At 38.2% G+C, this 25,035-nt stretch overlaps 1 protein-coding gene and 1 long non-coding RNA gene across 4 annotated transcripts in view; both read right to left on the bottom strand.

Annotated features, from left to right (window-relative positions):
• Positions 1-25,035, bottom strand: part of RYK (receptor like tyrosine kinase) — a 104,975-nt gene that overhangs the window by 66,523 nt on the left and 13,417 nt on the right. For all 3 annotated transcript variants that reach the window (XM_086674331.1, XM_086674330.1, XM_086674329.1), the window contains exon 2: positions 1,746-1,867. In XM_086674331.1, the coding sequence (XP_086530457.1) occupies positions 1,746-1,867 (122 nt within the window). The remainder of the gene's footprint in view (positions 1-1,745; positions 1,868-25,035) is intronic.
• On the bottom strand, positions 13,626-18,851 carry LOC147577169 (uncharacterized). Its single transcript, XR_015239985.1, has 2 exons — positions 14,013-18,851; positions 13,626-13,848 (listed from the first exon to the last, which is right to left on the bottom strand). It is a non-coding gene; the product is annotated as an uncharacterized LOC147577169 (long non-coding RNA).

Raw genomic sequence — 25,035 nt, forward strand, 5'->3', positions numbered from 1 at the left:
TTCGAGCCCCGCGTCAGGCTCTGGGCTGATGGCTCAGAGCCTGGAGCCTGTTTCCGATTCTGTGTCTCCCTCTCTCTTTGCCCCTCCCCCGTTCATGCTCTGTCTCTCTCTGTCCCAAAAATAAATAAACGTTGAAAAAAAAAAAAAAATTTAAAAATATTCTCACTCAAAAATAAAAATAAACTAAAAAGAAATAATCATGCATCCATACAATATCATATTATAATAAGCCATTATACAGAATGAGTTAAATCTGTAAGTAGTGAAATGGAAAGATGCCAAAAGACAGTATTAGTTAAGGGGGAAAATACTGTACAACATAGGTGTCATAAATCCCCTTTTTGTTTAAAAAGGTAAAAAAAAAAGTGAGTTTGGCAGTGTGGGGGTGGCTCAGTGGGTTAAGCATCTGACTCTTGATTGGGCTCAGGTCATGATCTCACAGTTCATGGATTCGAACACTACATTGGGTTCTGCACTGACAGCATGAGCCTGCTTAGGATTCTTTGTCTCCCTCTCTCTCTGCCCTTCACCTGCTCACGTTCTCTTTCTCTCTCTCTTTCTCATTCTCTCTCTCAAAAATAAATAAACATTATTAAAAAATGAGTTTGAAGTATACTAAACCATAAACAACAATAATTTCTGGGTATAGATCTACAAAGTCTTGGTAGTTTTTTAAATAATTCTATTAATACTTGGTTTTCCTAGTACTCATTATTGTTTCTAAGTAGATAAAAAGATCTATATTAAAGTCACCAAATTTAAATGACTTGCAACAAATATCAGGACAAATATCACTTTGTAATACTTAAAAAAAAAAAAAAAAACTCTGCTAGAGATTTTAGTAGCAAAACTATTTTTATTTCCCAAATGAAATCCTACTCAGTTCATATATAATGCTAATAAAAGAAATTAAAGTTGATTGGAGGAGGTGGGCTCTTCCCTCAGCTTCCCACTTTTGACGTATGAAAAAACTTTTCATGTTCGTGGAGCTCAGTCAGAGAAAATGTGAAGAATTCAGCTACAAGTAAGCCAGGCAAGAGGTTCATTACAGTTAAAGGAGCTTGGCCACAGCACACGTGGGTGCCTGCATCTGCTGTACCCTACTTTTACCATTTCTCCATAAATGGCAGAACTATATCCATTACATCAAACACGCCTAAAACAACTTCCCTATCCTCCATTCCTATTGCTTCACAATAACAGCAGTCAAGGGGAACCTGGGTGGCTCAGTCAGTTAAGCAACTGACTTTGGCTCAGGTCATGATCTCACAGTTCGTGAGTTCAAGCCCCGCATCAGTCTCTGTGCTCACAGCTCAGAGCCTGAGCCTGCTTCAGATTCTGTGTCTCCCTCTCTCTCTGTTCCTCCCCTGCTTGTTCTCTGTCTCTGTCTCTCAAAAACAAATAAACATTTAAAAAAATTAAAAAATAACAGAACATCAGCAAGTTCAACTGTTCCCTTTTCACATTAGATCTGCATCCCTGCTTGAAAAGCCTGAAAGGATATAAATGTTCTGTCATAAGCCTGACATAAATGGTGGCTACCTTCATTTTATAGGACTTGAGAAAGTCTAAAGGAATAGGCTAAAGACTTAAAATATAAATCTGAAAAGACTCAGTACTGCTACAGCCCACCACCTACTAGCCCTTTTGTATAGATGGCAGTCCATCCCTCAGATATAGGCCTTGCATTGGCATCTGGGCCTGAGTGGTCCTGTCTTGACATCTTTGGTTGACTACTCTCTTACCTTGGACTTTGCATGCCAAGTGAAGTGCAGGAAATTTGTCTCACTGGGTACTAACAGGTTAAAGGATAAGGCGTAGTGACTAATAAGGTCATTTCTCACATAATAAAGTTCTGCATCAAGACCTAGAAAAAAAAATAGAGAGAAAAGAATTAAACACCTAAAATTACAGTCAAAATCAATAACCATTAGGATTTCAAATACTAATAAGAATGAAAATAATATGGATATACAAGTGTATATCATGAATGTCTCTCACATATGCTGTCTAATGAAGCAGGTAGGACAATGAGTTTCATCATCATCAATAAAGATGAAGAAGATGGGACTAAAAACAATTAGGTAGCTATCCAGCTAAACACAGGTGTGTTAGATCCAGAACTCCGGAAGCCATTCTGTCTCCCGAGGACCAATGTGACACTCCTCCTTTTGGACCCGATCCTTCTCAGAGTAATGCCTACACACAAGAGCCTCTTCTCTCCGCAAAACTGATGTGGATTTAGGAAGAGAGATTCAAAATGGAAAAGAGAAAGGTACATAGGTGAAAACATTAGTTTGAGCCAAAGCCTCAAGACCCCAGCCAGAGATGGCCTCCACTTCCTCATCCGCACAACGTCCTGGCCGCTCTGACAGCATTTACCATCATACACTCACATTAGCTGCCACATCAACACGTCCTCTCCCATACCTAGACTACAAGGTGAACACCGTATTTCTCCTCCTATTCTCAGAACAGTTCTCTGAACAAAGCAGATGCTCAGTAAATAATTGTTAAACAAGTTAGTTCTGCAGATAAAGCAGAAATAACCAAGATGCCTGAGAAATGCTGGAGAAGCAACTCCCAAATCTTACTCACTCTCATATTACCTTTTCCATCAGGGCCACATCTAACCTCCCAACATATACCACATTCTCAAATTAGCATTTTTCTTTGAAATTGATTCAATTTTTTAAAACAAAAATTTTAACGGAAAATTTAATCACTATCTTGAATGGGAAATTAGTAATTATTGTGAAAAAATACAAGGTAACAAAAAGAAATCACTTAAAAGGAAAACAAAACGGTATTACTAAATTCTAGCTAAATACTGGTGCCTAACAAGGCAGTGAGTGAGCTTAAGTCCAGTTCACTATTTACAAAAAACTAAGGAGGGAGGTTATCAGCAAGTGTTTGACAAAAGTAAAGAATCAAACAGATGCTTTCTCTCATGATAACCCAAAAGAACTGAATGAATAAAAGCAGGGTAACTCAATTGATTTATTGTTATTTAAATTGCATCTAGGTGTCCCTCTAGTACTGCATGACATATATATTCCATATGCTAGAGGGAAAGGGTACAGGAGAGACCAATCAAAATGTAAATCTCATTTTTACTAAGTCTGTACTGTGGGCCTAAAACCTTGATGCAGAGGTCAATATGGAGATCTCCACACCTTCTATGATATAGATACAGAAACCAATAACTCTGCTACAGGTATGTCTCCTGTAAAATTAGTTTTCTCATTTCTGAACTGAATCTAAAACAATCATTAATCCAGAAATGAGATTTGAAGCTTACATAGGGGAAAGGAGCACTGTCTGGGTAACACTGCTTTATTCAGTTATTCTGTAGAGATACCAAATGCAATGGGACAAAATTAGAGGTTTTCTGCAAAAGACCCTCACTGCTAGCAGGACAGGAACTGCCAGCAAACACTGGGAGGAGGAACTGGTGGTATTAGAGAAGGGGAAAAAGGAAGGTAAGAAGGTGAGAGAAAGGTAAGGGGAAAATGCAACAAGAAAGCTGGGTACAAAGAAAACATCAGCAATCACAATAATTGTAAACAGCTTAAATGTGCTTGTTGTTGTTGTTGTTGTTGTTTTTAAAAAGGGGGGGTGCCTGGGTGGCTCAGTCAGTTGAGCGTCCGACTTCGGCTCAGGTCATGATCTCACAGTTCGTGAGTTCGAGCCCCGTGTCGGTTTCTGTGCTAACAGCTCAGGGCCTGGAGCCTGCTTCGGATTCTGTGTCTCACTCCCTCTCTGCTCCTCCCCTGTTCACACTCTGTCTCTCTCTCAAAAATAAATAAAGATTAAAAAAAATTTTTTTATTTTTAAGTCTATGTCTTATTCTAGTCTAGACTGATGCTGTTTACAAGAGGCACACCTGGAACGAAACTTTTAAAAATTAGAAAAACAGGGCACCTGGGTGGCTCAGTCGGTTAACTATCCAACTTCAGCTCAGGTCATGATCTCAGGGTCTGTGAGTTTGAGACCCACGTCTGTGCTGACAGCTCAGAGCCTGGATGGAGCCTGCTTTGGAATCTGTGTCTCCCTCTCTCTCTGCCCCTTCCCCGCTCACACTCTGTCTCTCCCTCTCTCTCAAAAATAAATAAACATTAAAAAAAATTTAGGGGTGCCTGGGTGGCTCAGTCAGTTAACTGTCTTTGGCTCAAGTCATGATCTCGCAGTTCATGGGTTCGAGTCCTGCGTTGGGCTCTGTGCTGCCAGCCCAAAGCCTGGAGCCTGCTTTGGATTCTGTATCTCCCTCTCTCTCTCTGCCCCTCCCCCGCTCTGCCCACATGCACTCTCTCTCTCTCTCTCAAAAATATTTTAAAAAATTGAAAGAAAAACAAAGTAGATGAGCAATATTGACATAAGATAAACTAGAACAAGGTAAAAAGATTTTATATTAGTAAGAAAAATTTCATACTAATAAAAGACATAGGAGCTATGATAGTGTAACTAATAAAAGTTTCAAAGAGCTTTCTGTAAAGCAAAAACAGATAGAAAAACATTAATAATAAAAAGACAAATCTACAATCACAGTTGGAGACCAATATTCTTTCAGAAAACAAAAGATCAAAACATAAAAATTTAATGTGGATATTCTGTTAACCAGCTAGACTTCAACAACTAACCTTTTACTGCCCACCTGCATGTACCCACCAACCTTTGTTCCACCCTTTTTAAGCTCTTCTTCCCAGCTTACCTTTCAACTCAGGCAAAGAACCCCATGGGCACAGACAGCATCCCATAATGGAAACCAAAACTACCCCTCAAACAAAAATGACTGCCCACACAAACCTCTGGTGGCTCCAGACCACCCAATTTGAGCTCAAATCCCAACTCACAACTGCAAAGATGCCCCATGGAGTGACAGTTACTTTTACTTGATTATAACACTAAAATCTCTGCCCCAGGAAGAGCATAAGCCTCATTAACATACAATATATGTACAGACATGTTTCCTCAAGGTGCATGCATAACGTTATGCCTACCTCTACATACAATGACAAAGCCCCCTTTCTGAATATTCATCCTAACCCCAAATAATAGCAACCCATTCACCCTTGCATGACCTTATTTGCTGCAAATAATTTCCTTTGTGTGATAACTCCATCTGGAGTAGTCTCTACCTGTAATTCACCAAGGTGCGAACTCCATGTTCATTATTTAAACAATGTATTTATGGGACAAGAAACAAGGGAGTTGTAGATGCTGCTTTTAGGCAACAGGCTTGAGCAATGGAAACTTGAGTAAGGCAAAAGGGCCCATAGGGACCACAGGGCTGAATGCAACCAGACTCATTAAGCAACCCACTTCAAAACAGCCATAGGTTCTAACTGACCAATTACAAATAGGCACAGTTCCTACGATTGCCAAAAAAGATAAAATTCCGTATGTCCCATACTCCCTCACTCTGCCCTATAACTGTGGCCCCTCACCACCGACTGCCTTGTTGCAGACAGTGTCTCTTTTGCTGTCCTGCCCACCATTCCATTACAGTAGATCCAATAAATCATATCTCTTCTGTTCTGCCTTGAATGAATTCTTTCACTGCCTGTGCTGCCAGCCTCCATCCAAGTGGGACCCCCCACAGTTGGTAGCTCCCCCATCCAACTGGAGTACCCCAAAGGGGTATTAATCATGAGTTAGACCATACACATTTTTAAAAATGGATTCTAACTAGAAATAATACAGGCTACCTTCTCGATCAAATGTTGTAATAAAGAAATTAACGGGGGTGCCTGAGTGGCTCAGTCAGTTGAGCATCCAACTTCGGCTCCAGTCACGATCTCACACTGTGTGAGTCCTACGTCAGGCTTTGTGCCGACAGCTCAGAGCCCAAAGACTGCTTCGGATTTGGTGTCTCCCTCTCTCTTTGCCCCTTCCCCCACTCATGCTGTCTCTCTCTCTCAAAAATAAACAAATATTAAAAAAAAAAAAAAAAAAAAAAAGAGGGGCGCCTGGGTGGCTCAGTGGGTTAAGCATCTGACTTCGGCTCAGGTCATGATCTCACAGTTCGTGAGTTCGAGCCCCGCGTCGGGCTCTGTGCTGACAGCTCAGAGCCTGGAGCCTGCTTCACATTCTGTGTCTCCCTCTCTCTCTGCCCCTTCCCTGCTCATGCTGTGTCTCTCTCTGTCTCAAAAATAAATAAACATTAAAAAAAAAAAAGAAATTAACTATAAGATAAAGTCAAAAGATGATTATTTGACCAGATTAATGAAAGTTAAACTCTTTGCAAGATTAAGAAAAAAAAGAGAAAACACTAATTATGAATATTAAGAATGAAGAGGGGGGTGACTGAGTGGCTCAGCTGGTTGAGTATCTGACTCTCGGTTTCAGCTCGGGACATGATCTCAAGGTTCTAGAGATCGAGCTCCGTGACAGGCTCTGTGCTGACAGCAGGGAGCCTGCTTGGGATTCTCTCCCCGCCCCCCCTCTCTCTCTGCCGCTCCCCCACTTGTTCAAGCTCCCTTGCAAAATAAATAAACATTAAAAAAAAAAAAGAATGAAGAGGGAATATTGCTACAAATCCTACAGATATTAAAAAGAATGTTAGTATGAACAACTTTATGACAATAAATTCAATAACAGATAAAATAGAAAAACCCTTGAAAAACACAATTTACCAATACAATTTACCAAAACTGACAAGAATAAGTTAAAAATCCAAATAATAAAAATTTCCCCCAAAGCTCTGGGTCCAGATGAATTCTATCAAATACTTAAGGATGATATAATATCAATCTTGCATAAACTTTCAGGAAATAGTTAAAAAAAAAAAAAAGGTTCCTAACTCACTGTATAAAGTCAGCATCACACTGATATTAAAACCTGACAAAAATATGAGAGGAAAAATACAGACTGATGTACCTCTTGAATAGAGACATAAAGTTCTCCCTAAAACATTAGCAAATGGAATTCAGCAATATACAAAAAGAATAATTACATCATGATTAAGTGTATATGAGAGGCTAACCTTTAAAAATTACTAATTCATGAGGTGCCTGGGTGGCTCAGTCAGTTAAATGTCTAACTCTTGATTTCAGCTCAGGTCATGATCTCATGGTTTGTGAGACTGAGCCCTGTGTCACCAGCATGGAGCCTGCTTGGGATTCTCTCTCTCCTTTCTCTCTCTGCCCCTCCCCTGCTCATGTGCTCTCTCTCTCTCAAAATTACCAAACATGTTTTAAAAATTACTAACTCACTACATTAATGAAATAGAAGATAATAACACAGATCATCTCAATAGATGCAGAAAAAGCACTTACAAAATTCAAAGCCTATTTTTAATGATAAAAACTGTCTACAAAGTAGGAATAGACATAAACTTTCTCAGTCTGGTAAAGGGCATCTATTAAAAACCCTTGGGCTAACATCATTCTCAATAGTGAATTATTAAATTCTTATTTCTAAGATCAGAAAAAAGGCAAGGACAAGACCACAACACATGGTCTACTTCCACCACTTCTTTTCAACCTTGAACTGGAGGTCCGAACCAATATGTGAAGACTAGAAAAAAATGATGAACTAAAATTCCCAGATGATAGGATTATGTGTGTAAAAAGGACTATGAGATCTACTAAAATACTACTCAAACCAATTCATGAATTTAGCAAAGTCTCAGAACATAAAACTCCAACATAAAATAATCAATTGTAGGGACGCCTGGGAGGTTCAATCAGTTTAACATCCAACTTTGGCTCATGTCAGGATCTCACGGTTTGTGAATTCAAGCCCCATGTCAGACTCTGTGCTGACAACTCAGAGCCTGGAACCTGCTTGGGATGTTGTGTCACCCCTTCCCTCTGGTCCTTCTCTCTCTCTCTCTCTCTCTCTCTCTCTCTCTCTCTCTCAGGATTCTGTGTCTCCCTTTCTCTCTGCCCCTTCCCCACTCGTGCGCGCACACTCTCTCAAAAATAAACATTAAAGGGGCGCCTGGGTGGCTCAGTCGGTTGAGCATCCGACTTCAGCTCAGGTCATGATCTCACGGTCTGTGAGTTCGAGCCCCGCGTCGGGCTCTGTGCTGACAGCTCAGAGCCTGGAGCCTGTTTCAGATTCTGTGTCTCCCTCTCTCTCTGACCCTCCCCAGTTCATGTTCTGTCTCTCTCTGTCTCAAAAATAAATAAAGGTTAAGAGAAAAAAAAATTTTTTTTAAATAAATAAATATTAAAAAAAGGAAAAAAAATTTTTAATCATTTGTATTTCTATATATTTGCAACAACTGTAAAACAAAATTTAAAAATCAATACTGTAACATTAAAAAAATACCAATAAGTAGAAATAAATCTAAGTAAAGATATGCAAGACCTCTACACTAACATCATTCTCAATAGTGAATTATTGAAAATATTAACTAAGAAAAATACAACTAAGAAAAATTAAAGATGACTTGGGGTGCCTGGGTGGCTCAGTTGGTTGAGTGTCCAACTTCGGCTCAGGTCATGATCTCATAGTTCATGGGTTCAAGCCCCGCATCAGGCTCTGTGCTGACAGCTCAGAGCCTGGAGCCTGCTTCAGATTCTGTGTCTCCCTCTCTCTCTGCCCCTCCCCCACTCACGCTGTGTCTCCCTCTGTCTCAAAAATAAACATTAAAAAAAAGTTGTTTTTAAGAAAAATTAAAGATGACCTAAATAAGTGGAGAGACACCATTCTCTTAGATAAGCCTCAATATTCTTAAGATGCCAAGTTTCTTTTTTTAAATATTTATTTATTTTCGAGAGAGAGAGAGAGAGCGCATGTGCACAAGCAGGGTAGCGGTAGAGAAAGAGGGAGACACAGAATCCGAAGCAGGCTCCTCAATGTCAGCATGAAACCCGACATGGGGCTCAACTCACCAACTGTGAGATCATGACCTGAGCCAAAGTAAGATGCTTAACCAAATGAGCCACCCAGGTGCCCCAGATGTCAAGTTTCTCAAACTGATCTACAGATATAAAGTAATCCTAGTCAAAATCCCAACAGATTTTTTTTAAGAAACAAATTAATTCTAAAATGAAATTTAAATGCCAAAACAATCTTGAAAAGGAAATAATGCTGCAAGACTTCATCTGATTTTACAACATGATTAAGAATTATAGTAATCAAGACTGTGGTATTGACATAAAGACAGGCATACTAATGGAACAGAACAGAATCCAAAAATAAACTTTCAAATACAGGGCCAATGGAATTTCAACAAAGGCACCAAGGCAACTGAGTTAAGGTGATGCTAATGCAACTGGATAAAAGTATAGGGAGAAAAGTCTTGACCCCTATCTTACATATCAGACAAAAACTGATTTGGGATCAATTACAGACCTAAATGTAAAAGCTAAAACTATAAAGCTTCTCAAAGAAAATATAGGTGAGTATCTTCACAACCTAGGGTAAATAAAGATTTCTTGGAATGGTCACCCAAAACACGAATCAAAAGAGAAAAAAACATATGAACTGGTCATCATCAAAATTAAAAACTTCTCCTCGAAAAACATTGTTAAGAAAATGAAATTCAAGTCACAAACTGGGAGAAAATATTCACAACACATCTTTCAAAAAAAAAAAAAAAAAAAAAAACTTGGGGCACCTGAGTGACTCAGATGGTTGAATGTCGGAATTCAGCTCAGGTCATGATCTCGTGGTTCATTAGTTCGAGCCCCCATGTTGGGCTTGCTGTTGTCAGCCTGTTAGCGTGGAGCCCACATCAGATCCTCTGTCCCTCTCTTTCTCTGCCCCTCCCCTGCTCATGTTCTCTCTCTCAGAAAATAAATAAAAACATTTTAAATAAGTAAATAAGTAAAAGACTTGCTTCTAGGATATACAAAGATCTCCTACAAACCAAAAATATAGTCCCATTAAATAAATTGGATAAAAGATGTGAACATATATCTTTTAAGAAAATATATGAAAATGGACAATAAGTACATGAAAAGGTGCTACACATCATCAGTCATCAGAGAACTACAAATTAAAACAATGAGATGCCATTTCTAGCTATAAGAATTATGAAATGTTGGCAAGCATGTTGGAGCAACTGCATCTCTCCTACATGGCTGGGAGTATAAAAATGTTAAATTACTTCAGAAAACTGGCAGTTTTGTATAAAGTTAATATACATACTCTATGACCCAGTAATTCTACTCCTAGGTAATTACCCGAAAGAAATGAAAACATATGTCCACAAAAAAATTTGTACGTGAATGTGGATAGCACTTTTATTCAGAAGAACCCAAACTGGAAATAACACAAATGTACACCAACATGATGAATAACCAACTGTGGTATATTCATAGGATAGAATACTACTCAGCAATGAAAATAAACTGTTAAGACTTTGTAACAAAAGGGATGAACCTCACAAACTACACAGAAGAAGCTACACAGACTACATACTATATAATTTCATTTATAGAAAATTCTAGAACAGGCAGAACTCATTTATGGTGATAGAAATCAGATCAGTGTGGTTGCCTGGGAAAGGGGGTGGGAGAGAAATTGGTGAACTGATTGCAATGGGGCACCAGGGAACTTCCTAGGGTAATAAAAATATTCTATATCTAATTGGAGTAGTGTTTATACAGCTATATGCATTTTTCAAAACTCAATCAACTGTACATTTAAAATTTGCACATTCATTATATGAAACATTTCCCTAAAATTTTCAAAAGAGGAAGAAAAAAGTCAATAGGTTTTATTTACCTCTCTTTTCTAATCTCAGAAAGCTTGCATACCATAGAATGTCACTAGCACTAACATACGAGTTGTAGAAAAAAATAATTAATCTTAAGTGATCAACAACTTCCGAATTTAAACTTAAAACACCTTTCATAGGGAGGGGCATCTGGGTGGCTCAGTTGGTCGAGCAACCGACTTCAGCTCAAGTCATGGTCTGGTGGTTTGTGGGTTCAAGCCCCGTGTCAGGCTCTCTGCTGCGTACAGCTGGCTTTGGATCCTCTGAGCCTCCCCTGCTCATGTGCGTGAGCAGGTTCTCACACTCTCTCTCTCAAAGATAAATAAACATTTGGCACAAAAACAGACACTCAGATCAGTGGAACAGAACAGAGAATCCAGAAATGGACCCACAAACATATGGCCAACTAATCTTTGACAGAGCAGGAAAGAATATCCGATGGCATAAAGATAGTCTCTTTAGCAAGTGGCGCTGGGAAAACTGGACAGCGACATGCAGAAAAACCTGAACCACTTTCTTATACCATACACAAAAATAAACTCAAAATGGATGAAAGACCTAAATGTAAGACAGGAAGCCATCAAAATCCTTGTGGAGAAAGCAGGCAAAAACCTCTTTAACCTTGGCCACAGCAGCATCTTACTCAACACATCCCTGGAGGCAAGGAAAACAAAAGCAAAAATGAACTATTGGGACCTCATCAAAATAAAAAGCTTCTGCACAGTGAAGGAAACAGCAAAACTAAAAGGCAACCAAGGGAATGGGAGAAGATATCTGCAAACAACATATCAGATAAAGGGTTAGTATCCAAAATCTATAAAGAACTTACTTATCAAACTCAACACCCAAAAAACAAAAAATCCAGTGAGGAAATGAGCAAAAGACATGAATAGACACTTCTCCAAAACAGACACTTCTCCAAAGACCATCCAGATGGCCAACATCACTCATCATCAGGGAAATACAAATCAAAACCACAATGAGAAAACCCTCACATCTGTCAGAATGGCTAACATTAACTCAGGCAACAAGAGATGTTGGCGAGGATGCAGAGAAAGAGGATCTCTTTTGCACTCCTGGTGGGAATGCAAACTGGTGCAGCCACTCTGGAAAACAGTATGGAGGTTCCTCAAAAAATTAAAAATAGAACTACCCTACAACCCAGCAACTACACTACTAGGTATTTATCCAAGGGATACACGTGTGCTGTTTCGAAGGGACACATGCACCCCAATGTTTATAGCAGCACTATCAACAATAGCCAAAGTAAAGAGTCCAAATGTCCATCGATGGATGAATGGATAAAGATGTAGTAGAAGCGCCTGGGTGGCTCAGTCAGTTAAGCGTCCGACTTCAGCTCAGGTCATGATCTCACAGTTTGTGAGTTCGAGCCCTGAGTCTGGCTCTGTGCTGACAGCACGGAGCCTGGAGCCTGCTTCAGATTCTGTGTCTCCCTCTCACTCTGCCCCTCCCCTGCTCATGCTCTGTCTCTCGGTCTCAAAAATAAATAAAACATTTCAAAAAATTATTTTAAAAAGATGTGGTATATATGTGAGTGTGTGTGTGTGTGTGTGTGTGTGTGTGTGTGTGTGTGTGTGTATGTGATGGAATATTAGCCATCAAAAAGAATGAAATCTTGCAACTTGCAACTACGTGGTTGGAACTAGAGGGTATTATGCTAAGTGAAATTAGAGAAAGACAAATATCATATGACTTCACTCATTCGAGGACTTTAAGATCTGTTTTGTAAACAGATAAACATAAAGGAAGGGAAGCAAAAATAATATAAAAACAGGGAGGGGGACAAAACATAAGAGACTCTTAAATATAAAGAACAAACAGGGTTATTGGAGGGGTTGTGGGTGGGGGTATGGGCTAAATGAGCATTAAGGAATCTATTCCTGAAATCATTGTTACACTATATGCTAACTGACTTGGATGTAAATTAAAAAAATAAATTTAATAAGATAAATAACATTAAAAATTTAAAAAGAAATCCTTCATAGGGAAATAAAGAACTCTGTTCCTAATAAATAACAGCTATAATGCTATTACTGGTAATAATAACAATAATGTATAAATGCTTACGTATTCTAGGTATAGTTCAAAGTATCAAAAACATCTAGGGGTTCCGTAAATTCAACTCCCTATAAAACCAGATGAAAAAGAGCTATAAAAGAAGAAAAGAAAGAACAAAAAAGCAAACACATCCGAGCCATGCATGCAGTCTTTAATAATTTGTGGTTTTAGTCCTACTAAAAATTCTCTGAGTTCTTACCTCTCATAAGATGAGACTGAGGGATATAGCCAATTCCCTTTCTAATATCCTAGGGGCATCTGTCCTCTCTCCAAATTGCTCAAGGTCTCTCCAGTTCTACCAATTCAAACTCTAGACAGAAACCAAGGTTCCTAACTAGAAAACGCCCTCTTTGAAAACACGAGAGCAATTTCTCCACAACATTCCAACAAAGGGTGAGCCAAGATTGGCCTCTGCTAACTTTATCAAGGTTCTAAAACCCATTTGGACCTCAATTTATGCTAGCATGCTTATTACCCTGTTCATCCATCCATGACCCCCTCTCTTCAAGGACTCTTCTCTATACCCTAATACCACTGTGACTTCCACCAACCCACTCCCCTTGAAGCATACATAGCTGGCCCTGTAGACCTTGAAGGAACCATTCTTCCACCCTCAGTGGGCACTGCCCTGAATCTCTATAACCACTTCAGATGATTACTTGAAGTATCCTCATCAAAAGTCCTGTTTCCTTTTAGATATATACCATCACATCATAATTTTCCCAGTATCATAATTACCTCATTCATTGAGGACTCTGAAACCAATTTATATAATTTCTATACATCCTTATTCTGTAATTGTTATGGCAGGTTCCCAATGTCCTTGAGACCACTGTTCTCTCAATCTGTCCTTCAATGTTCCTTTTGTTCCTCAACTCCAACAATAACCTTCACATATACCAAAGCAACCCATTTCTATAGGCAGCAGCAATATATAAATTGCTCTACTTCCAAAATCTTGAACTGTAATATCTCAATAGCTAGTAGCTCTCCAGCTCTGTCCCCATTATTGTTACAATAGCTGTTTTCGGGGCTCATTCAATCTCTAGTGTCCAAAATCCTTGTTTCTTCCATTTTATTATACCAATCATTTCCTCATTTTCTTCTTGCTGGCTTTGACCCCAATTACTTCAGTTACTTTACTAGTACGCTCAACTTTCTCCCACCAGCCTAATTTGGACAGGCTTACCCAACCCCAAAACAGCCAATCTTGAACTGACTTGATTCCCCTACTCTCTGCCTTCTCTGGTGCTGTAACTTAATGCTGCATATTCTTGGATGAAGCCATTCCCCAAAATGAGAGTCACTACAAAACCATGACTTCTATTCTCAACAAATAAATTAATATTTATAAGCTGCTGATAGTTTGGATCCCTGTGATCCATATCTATAAACACTTAATGGCCACCAAAATAAATTGGAAATTTGAAATTTACTACTCTAGATTAAGGTGTTTAAATTCTAATACAATTATTAAACAGAGTTGATGTTTTCTGACTACAGATTTTGAAAATATCTGTTTTGAAATAGACATTCTTTATGAACTAAGGTAATTATACCTAGTTTGAAAGGGTTTCAAATTTTCTGAAGAAACCATTAAAATGAGATTCAAATTGGGGCACCTAGGTGGCTCAGCTGGTTAAGCATCTGACTTCGGCTCAGGTCATGATCTCATGGTTCGTGAGTTCGAGTCCTGCATGGGGTTCTACACTAACAGTGAGGAACCTGTCTGGGATTTTCTCTTTCTCCCTCTCTGCCCCTCCTCCACTCATGCTTTCTCTCTCTCAAAATAAATACACTTTTTAAAAAATGAGATTCAAATTTTCACCTATCAGATAAGCAAAAACAGTCTGTTTTGTCACAAGACAGTTTCCCATAACACCAATTAATTTATAAGTGGTTAGTAAATAAAATAACAATGCCAGTATAACACAGAAATTATGACTTACATTTGAATTTTCCCAGCCAAGGGGAACTGAAATAGGAGGTAAAGAATTGTAACTTTCTGTGGGAAAGGAAAGACCCTCACTCAGGCTCAGCTACTGTCAGGCAGGAACCCTCTCTGCCCTATTTTTTTTTTAATTAACTTATTTATTCTTGAGATAGATACAGAAAGAGAGAGAGAGAGAAGGAGGGAGGGAGAGGGAGAGAGAGAAAGAGAAGGACAGAAAGAATGAGTGAGGAAGGGGCAGGGAGGGAGAGAAAATCCCAAGCAGGCTCCACACTGTCAGTCAGCATGGAGCCCAACATGGGGCTGGAACCCACAAACCGTGAGATCGTGACCTAAGCTGAAATAAAGAGTCCAATGCTTAACTGACTGAGCCACCCAGTCACCCCCTCTCTGCCCTATTTTAAGAAAACTAAAAATGAGCACCTGCAACCAGGGCTTCCTGCTCAGAGGAGCACTGCCAGCCTACACACGGTTCCTGGAACACAGCAAGCTGTACTTCCTCATATGCCCTCCTCTATGGCAGCTCCACTGACTTAGAAATCTACTTACGTCTGTGCTATCTCAAGATCATGCAGGCCAGCGATTTCCATCTTATTACATTTTAATATCTTTAACTATCCTCTGAGGCGGCCTCAGCTGTGCTAAGTGGTTTGACTGGGCTCTCCAAGTTATCTCATAAGGTACCAATTATGCTTTTGTTAGTACTTGGTTTGAAAATTGCAGAGGTCTTGAGTGGTTTGCCCTTAACCTTATTTTTCCCATAAGTCCTATTATTTTTAGGGAACAGGCAATCTTGGAATGTTTTTTTTTAGGAATGCATTTGATGTTGTAACAGAAACGTTTATATTCTTTAAATATAATACTGAATGTTAGAGTATAGCAAGCAAACAACTTGTGAATATATATCAAAGTTTTACAAATATTTATACTCTTTGACCCCCTTCATTCCACTTCTAAAAATCCACCCTAAGGAAACCAAATATAGATACAAATTTATGTGTATAAGGATTTTAATCAAAATTATTTAAAATTGAAGACAAGAAAAAAGATAAATGGCCAGCAACAAAGCAGTAATCAATAAACTATAATACTGTACACCCATAACAGAGAACAATAGGTTTCAAGAGTTTCTCTTTCTTTAGAGGACAGAGGTGGTACCCCAAGCCATTATACCCCTTCAATCAAATCTCTCCCTGTTCATCTATGTGATAGATTGAGGTTCACCTTTGAGGACAGGTTTTAATGATCAAAATGAACTTAAAAAGACTATGAAATCATGAACAGGAAGGACTATTACAAATAAATTTAATAAATTGGGTTTTGCTTAGACTATAACATAAAAGCAGACAAGATAGAAACCATATACAGTAAATTTTAACAATGTCTGACACCTGAATACATCATGAATATAAAAGGTGTTCAATAAATGTCCAGTGGACTAAAGTTAAATGTGCATGTATATGCATGATGTGTGCTCCATTTCTCAGAAAAGAAGGGAAATATTAAATATTAATAGTGGCTGTTTATAAATGGTGGATTATGGATTATTTTTTTTTCAACGTTTATTTTATTTTTGGGACAGAGAGAGACAGAGCATGAACGGGGGAGGGGCAGAGAGAGAGGGAGACACAGAATCGGAAACAGGCTCCAGGCTCTGAGCCATCAGCACAGAGCCTGACGCGGGGCTCGAACTCACGGGCCGCGAGATCGTGACCTGGCTGAAGTCGGACGCTTAACCGACTGCGCCACCCAGGCGCCCCTGGATTATTTTTTATTGCATGCTTTTATTCTTTTTCTTCTCTTAAATTTCCTACAAAAATTAACTGGAAAAAATTCATTTTCAAAAACATGTTTAAAGAAATATGCATAAAAGCTTCAGCAATTCACTAAATAAAAATCCAGTTACTGACTAAAGTAATCCACAAAGGCCTGTAAGAGCTAGAAAGAATGCCCTCAAGTAATGAAATTCAATAAAAATCACATTGGTAAAGATAGTATCTTTGATATACCGATATTAACACCAGTAATGATAACTTATTAGTGACTAAAACACCTTCCTCTAACCTTCCCTTAAAATACCCAGGTATACCAAAAAAGGTAAAATCTGGCAAAACACTAAGAACTGAAAAGACAACATCAAAGAATTTCCACATGCCACATGCCACATTGACACTGGGGCTAAAAATGAGAAGAAAATTCTTGGACTATCCATGCTCACCATCTGAATGACAATAACACAGGAAACCCTGAAGATGACAGGGAATGCAATAAAGTGGTATTTTTCAGGGGAATAGCAAGCAGGCCAGGAATTGTATTCCCAAACTCATCATATGTAAAAACAATAGATTCTCAGGTCTCAGAAAATATACCAATTATGCATTATTCCCCCAAAAAGTTACTTCAAAACATTCTGCGACATCAATAACACTTTTATTTTTAACAGAAGAAAGCATTTTATACTGAAAAGAAGTATACTTCATGATGGAAGTATAATAATCTTCAATCCTGACAGCTCTAAATCAAAATGTAAAAAGTCCAAAAACCCCCAAATATTAGAAATACAAAGAGAACCCCATGGAAATACAATTTTCCCCAAATATTAGAAATATGGAGAGAACCCAATGTAAGTTATATAATCATGATACAAAACTATCAGTCTATGATTAATGCTAGCATGTAGAGAATATAATTTATATATATACATAGCCATAATTAATATGGTAGATAATCACACATCAAGATAGCACTCTATAAGAAAGTTAACTCTTTGAAAGCATCTATAAGAGATTTATCAAAAAGTGATCAGCCATTAGAAAAGCATAATCAGTTTCTTAAAGTAGAAAATGTACAGGCCACAATTTCACCACAGGGCAGTGGGAAGGAGGTGGGGAAGGAGGGAAAACTTAACACTACAGATTTTGAAGTATGATCTACCTCAAAAAGTTACCTATTCATAAGAGTGCAACTACATTAAAAAAAAAAAAGTGAGAACATGGAAAAAATATTGGAAAGATATTTGCCAAAAATTATAAATGCATGATTAAATAATGTATTTTTTCTTCTTTATGATCTTATACACTTTCCAAATAGCCTAAAATAAGCATGTTTTTACCTTGATAATCAGAAAATAAAATAAAAAGAATTTTCAACAAGCTGATATTTTGAAAAAGATGAAATCTGTGGAAATATCATACTTTAGTTTTGAATATAATCTTTCTCTTCCCTTCCCCAACATATGCTCACAAAACAAAGATTGAAAGAAAAAGTAAAAGACAAATGAAGATGGGATCTAAATAATTTATTCTTTTCTAATTGCTACTAATTATTAGTGTTTCAAATATGACCATAGCAATTAAATGCAGCCTCAAAGCAAGGGTAATAGATGGAAGGAGTGTTACCACTCCAAATCAAGTAGGCTCCAAAGAGGTGAAGTGGGCAATGAGGAATGGTTAGACAGGCAATAAGGGAGACAATCTATTCAGTAATGCTTTACTGAGCCACTCTGCAGCAAGCCAGGAAATAGGTAACTCTTTAGGAGACCAGGAAACAGAGACTGGTTTTGGTAGAGGACAGTGACTGAGAAAGAAGATTGGGGTGCCCTGGGGAGAAAAAGGAAGTTCCAAGGGCTAAGAAGACGACCAAGTCTCAGTGGCCATTTCAATAAGTGCCTTATTTGGAAAAGAGACCTGGGAACTAGAATACCAGCATGGTCAAAGGAGGGATAAAGGGAGGGAAATAATAAAAGCAACTCAGGGTATGAAGTTGTGGAGGATCATCTTATAAAGGTCAGGTGATTACAACAACCCCAATAAGTCAAAGATAATGTAAGTAAATATCACAGATGTCAAAAGAGAAGAAGATGCTAAGTCACTGTCTTGGGGAAAAACAATCAAAATAGGAAAGGAAGGATGTCATGCATGATAAAAACTGGTCCCTTAATAACAATCCAAAAAGGAAATTAAGGGGCGCCTGGGTGGCTCAGTCGGTTAAGCCGCCGACTTCGGGTCAGAGCATGATCTCGCGGTCCGTGAGTTCAAGCCCCGCGTCGGGCTCTATGCTGACAGCTCAGAGCCTGGAGCCTGTTTCAGATTCTGTGTCTCCCTCTCTCTGACCCTCCCCCGTTCATGCTCTGTCTCTCTCTGTCTCAAAAATAAATAAACGTTAAAAAGGAAAATTTTAAAGGAAAAATTTAAAAAAATTTAAAAAGGAAATTAAGAAAACAATTCCATTTATGATAGCATCCAAAAGAATAAAGTACCTTACAATAAATTTAAACAAGGAGATTAAAGACTTAACAGGGAAAACTATAAAACATTGCTGAAAGAAAGTAAATTAGACTTAAATAAGCGTTAAGTTATCCTATCTTCATGGATTGGAAGACTTACTATTGTTAAGGTGGCATTACTACCCAGAGGGATCTACCAGTAAAAACTCTATCAAAATTCTAACTACTTTTTTTTTTTTTTAGATAAATGGAAAAGCAGATTCTCAAATTAGTATGGAATTGCAAAGAGTCCCCAATAGCCAAAACAACCTTGAAAAAGAACACAGTTGAAGAATTCACAATTCCTAATTTCAAAACTCACCACAAAACTCACCACAGGAACCAAAACAGTGTGGTACCAATATAACAACAGACATGTAAACCCATGGACTAGAACTGAGAATCCAGAAACAAACCGATATATTTCTAGCCAACTGATTTCTGACAAGGATGCCAAGACCATTTAATGAGGTAAGAACAGCCTCTTCAACAAATTATGCTGGGACAACTAGATAACCACAAACAAAAGATTGAAATTAGACCCCTAGCTCATACCATATAAAAACAATTCAAAATAGATCAGCAACCTAAATATAAGACCCAAAACTATAAAACTCTTAAAAGAAAAAACAAGAATAAATCATTATGACCCTGGATTTATCAATGGATTCTTAGATATGTAACTAAAAGCATGAGCAATGGAAGTAGATAAACCAGACTTCATAAAAATTTAAAACTTCTGTGCATCAAAAGACATTATCAAGAAGCTGAAGATAACCTACAGAATGGAGGAAAATATTGCAAATTACGTGTCTGATAAAGGTCTTGTATCCATAATATATTAAGGACTCTTACAACTCAACAACGAAAAGACAAATCAGTTAAAAAAATGGGCGTTGAGGGGCGCCTGGGTGGCGCAGTCGGTTAAGCGTCCGACTTCAGCCAGGTCACGATCTCGCGGTCCGTGAGTTCGAGCCCCGCGTCAGGCTCTGGGCTGATGGCTCAGAGCCTGGAGCCTGTTTCCGATTCTGTGTCTCCCTCTCTCTCTGCCCCTCCCCTGTTCATGCTCTCTCTCTGTCCCAAAAATAAATAAACGTTGAAAAAAAAAAAATTAAAAAAAAAAAAAATGGGCGTTGAGTAGACATTTCTTCAAAGAAGATACACAAATGGCCAAGAAACATAAAAAGATACTCAACATCATTAGTCATGAGATACAAATCAAAACCACTATGAGGTATCACTTCACACTCACTAGGATAGCTCTAAGCAAAAAAAAAAAAAAAAACAGAAATAGGAAATGTTAGCAAAGATGTGGAGAAATGGAATTTTTATACATTACTGGTGCAAAGTGCAAAATGCAAAATGGTTCGGCCACTGTGAAAAACACTGTGGTGGTTCCTCAAAAAGTTAAACATTGGAGCTCATGGTTGGCTCAGTCAGTAAAGTATGCAACTCTTGATCTCAGAGTTGTGGGTTCAAGCCCCACATTAGGCACAGAGCTTACTTAAAAAAAAAAAGTTAACTACAAAATTACCCACAATACCATTTCTAGGTATACATCCAAAATTGAAGACACTCAGTCAAGCACATTTACCCGTGTTCACAGCATCATTATTCACAGTAGTAAAAACGTGAAAACAGCCCAGATGTCCATCAACAGATAAATGGATTTAAAAAACCTGATATATACATAGAATAGAATATTATTCAGCCATAGAAAGGAACGAAGTACTGATACATGCTATAATGTGGATGAACCTCCAAAACATTATGCTAAATAAAAGAAGCCAGACACAAAAGTCTCATATTATATGATTCCATTTATATGAAATATCCAGAATAAATAAATCCATAGAGATGGAATGCAAATTAGTGGCTGCCAGAGACTGAGGGAGGGGGAGAAGAGTGTTCAATGGGTAAGGAGTTTTACTTTGGAGTACCAGAAATGTTTTTGGAATAAGAAGTGGTGGCTGCACATCATACACAACTAAATGTCGCTGAATTGCTCACTTTAAATAGTTTTATATTACATGAATTTCACCTCAACAAATTATTTTTAAGAAAGAGGAGTGCCTGGGTGGCTCAGCTGGTTAAGCGCAGACCTTGGCTCAGGTCATGATCTCATGGTGCATCAGGCTCTGTGTGGACAGCTCAGAGCCTGGAGCCTGCTTCAGATTCTGTGTCTCCCTCTCTCTGTGCTCCCCCTCCCCCGCTCTCAAAAATAACATAAACATTAAACATTAAAAAAAAAAAAAAAGAAAAAGCTGGCCTCTGCCCTGTAAATGGGAAGGGACTGTAATAAAATTGGCTTTCAGTGACTAGAAAGAATTATGAGGAAATTATCACTTACAAGAGAAATCAAGTCTCAATTAAGCTAAAGAGATAAAGAGATTATGAAAACAATCAAGAGACCTCAAGATCGAACTGGAACTGGAATCCTGCAAGATAATGTGAGAAGGTCAGCAGAAAAGAGCACAGAGCAGGCAAAGCAGAGTGGGTGGAGGGGTTCTGCTGGAAGGTGGACAGGACCCAGAGTGGACAACCACAGAGTGAAAAAAGGCAGTATTTTGTTATTCAAATGAGTATAATTTTCCTATTCTAACAAAGGATGAAAAACATTTCAGTTGTTCGACTACAAAAACCAGACTTAAATTCTTCACTGCCAATTCCAGCAAAGTAGGAATGTTGTTCTTATTAGAAAATATGACATTTGCTCATAATTTTATTTTTAAACAACCCAAATTCAAAGCTGAAAAACCAAAGTTGTCCCCCAAAACTCTCAACTCCCATCAAGAAAATTTCACTTTTCGCTATACAATCTTAAGTTCAAACTTTAATTCAATGTCCGTGTCCTACATGTTTTGGCCTGTTTAGCTCAAGTTCAAATAATTCAATAGTTCAAAAATTTTTCCAGATGACTTTAAAAGTTAACTATTGGTTTCCCAAGGCCACAACAATGGTTGAACAGTGCCAATGAGCAAACCATCTCCCTTTATAAAAAGAGCCACCTTTATAGCACTTAAAACACATTCCAGGAAGCTGTTCACATGTCTGTCTTTCCCACTACAATGTACACCTCACAGCAGGGCTAGGGTCTTAGAATATTTGTAGCTATTCAAATGTTAGATGCATGAATGGCAGCCTGTTGGAAAAATCAACTACATCAAAGATGAATCTAAAGGGAAATGGTATTTTAAAGAAACTGTCAGGAATCAGTTAAGGCAGAAAAACAAAAGTGATGTTGTGGAAACAGAACTAAAGCAGAGTTTTTGCTAATAAGTAACTGAGTGAACTTTGGCAATCAATTTTTTAACTATTTTCTCAAGGCATCAATTTTCTCAACTAATAAAACAAGAGAGTTAAACCAGATGATGTTAATGTCCTTCCCCAGCCACAAATTTCTACTATTCTATGATATCATCTATGATTTCCAAATGTCAGCCAAACCTCTATTATATTCTATGATATCATCCAGAGTTTCTAAATGCTAGTCAAAACTTAAGTAAAAAATTTATTTAGTCAAGATAATCTTCCAGTTTCTTAGTACAGTGTAGTACATGAGCCAGGAGAAAAAAAAAGCCAACATCACTTATTATGTATAAAACCACTAAATACTCCGTATTTTAATCCACACTGAAAATAAATAAATTAAATAAATAAGATCTTATTTCAAATATCCAAGTTTATGGAAACTAATGAGCTGAAATAGATACAATAAAATAATTTGTCCAGCAGGGGTCCTGGCTGGCTTAGTTGGTAGTGTGTGCAACTCTTAATTTCAGGGTTGTGAGTTTGAGCCCCACAATGGGTACAGAGATTGTTTAAAAGTAAAATATTAAAATAATAATAATAAGTCCATCAGAATCTAATAAATCTAGCTGTAGTCAAATTACAACTAGAAAATTAGCTGAGACCTGTTTAACTGCATTGTAAGACAAAGAATTTACAAATATTAGACTGTAGGAAAGAGGCATTCTTTCCTCATGATTAAAAAAGAAAAAGCACATAAATCTTCAATTCCTATAACTGTTCAAACAATAATCTTACAGAGTAAGATTTTTCATATAATCCTCTACCAATTCACCATTTTCCTCCAATCTTTCTCCTATAACCTTAAGCGTCTCCACAGAACTTAGCTGAGAACATATACATGTATGCACAGAGAGTATAAAAAGAATAAAAGTGAGATTTTAAGAGAAAAACGATATGCCTAATGGACAACAGAAGACAATATAAATATGCCCCTCTCCCTCCACCCCCTTCCTGGCCAGGCCGTCTCATCTCCTGCCCAAGACTGGCCTCTTCCAAGGAAAGGCAAGCAGGCCCACCTCAGAGGTGGCTAGGGAGTCAACTTCAAGGAAGGGAATCTCCTGATCCCTCTGAGGAAAAGCCAGGCATCTGCAATCACAAAGCACCTTTCCCCACTTTGCCATTTTGGGAAGAAAACAGGATAATATGGTCAAAATCAATAGTTCACTTAAAAACAATCCACTTGGGGCACCTGGTAGCTCAGTCAGTTAAGTGTCTGACTCTTGCTCTTGGCTCAGGTCAAGATCTCATGGTTTGAGAATTCAAGCCCCAAGCCAAGCAGAGAGGAGTCTGCTTGGGATTCTCTCCTTCTCTGCTCCTTCTCTGCTCACACTCACACATGCTCTCTCTCTCTCTCAAAATAAGTAAACTTTTAAAAACTAAAAAGTAAAAAATAAAAAAAATCCATAAAAGAATTCTCCCAAAGATGTGACTTATGCCACATCTGCAGAGACAATAAAGGTACTTCACAAATCCTATCCAAGTATTAGTAAGTAACAAAAACAACCCATAATCTCCAGCATTATAACATAACATATGAAGCATGCCCTGCCATTGTGCTAGAATGTCCCAGTATCTGGCAAAAGATACTCTGGAAAATAACTTGTCATTGGTACCTGCCCTATTTAAATAAGAAAACAAACTGACCAGTTCAAACATGGATTGCAGGTACATCTCTGTAATAGAGATGGAGTAAGTTACTGTTTGATTTGGTCACCATTTAACTTCTTTCATAGCCAACTCCCAATAGGAGTATGATCTCTGATCTCAGTCAGCCATGGAGGCCGTTAGTAACTTAGAGCTGGCTGTTATGTCCAGTGGTTCAAAGCACAATGGAGAACTCACAAATATCCCTTTCTCTGCCAGCAACTTGCATTGCAAAGTACTAACTTGAAATCCAGTTCCAAAACTATGTGAATTCTCTTCTTAGCCAAGTCATTCAGCTCTCTGCTAAAAGTCCCATGAAGGCAGGGATATTTATGTTTTACTCACCAAAACATATTAAGCCCCTAAAATAAGACCTAGTAAACAATGAATAAATAACTGTTTGGAGAGTTGAAAGTGTTGCTACTAAAGGCAATCAACCAGATGATATCTAAGTGACCTCTTTTCCAAACATTCTATCATTTTGGTTTTCCTTCCAAAACATGCAAATCCCTCACCAACAACTAAACTAAACAGTTTTGAGGACTACATAGCATTTTCATATACATTATAGTAACTGTGGTAACAGACATCCTGTTGTAGTTGAAAAGTATCTCATCTTATATATGAAAACCAACACTCAGAAACAGGAATTAAACACCTGTATCTTAAGATGGAATTTAAACGTAAATATGAAGATTTCAAATTTAGTATTGTCCCACACCACATTATCTACTATATTCCCACATGTGCTTGGGTTTTTGTTTTCAAATTTTTATTTAAATCCTAGTTAGTTAACATATAGTGTAATATTGGTTTCTAGAGTAGAATTTAGTGATTCATCACTTACATATAACACTCAGTGCTCATCATAACAAGTGGCCTCCTTAATGCCCATCACCCATTTAGCCCATCCCCCACCCCAGCCCTCCATCAACCCTCAGTTTGTTCTCTATTGTTAAGAATCTCATGGGGCGCCTGGGTGGCGCAGTCGGTTAAGCGTCCGACTTCAGCCAGGTCACGATCTCGCGGTCCGTGAGTTCGAGCCCCGCGTCGGGCTCTGGGCTGATGGCTCAGAGCCTGGAGCCTGTTTCCGATTCTGTGTCTCCCTCT

This window comes from Puma concolor, chromosome C2, assembly GCF_028749965.1.
Source record: "Puma concolor isolate L17-30 chromosome C2, mPumCon1.1.hap2, whole genome shotgun sequence".
Lineage (NCBI taxonomy): Eukaryota > Metazoa > Chordata > Mammalia > Carnivora > Felidae > Puma > Puma concolor.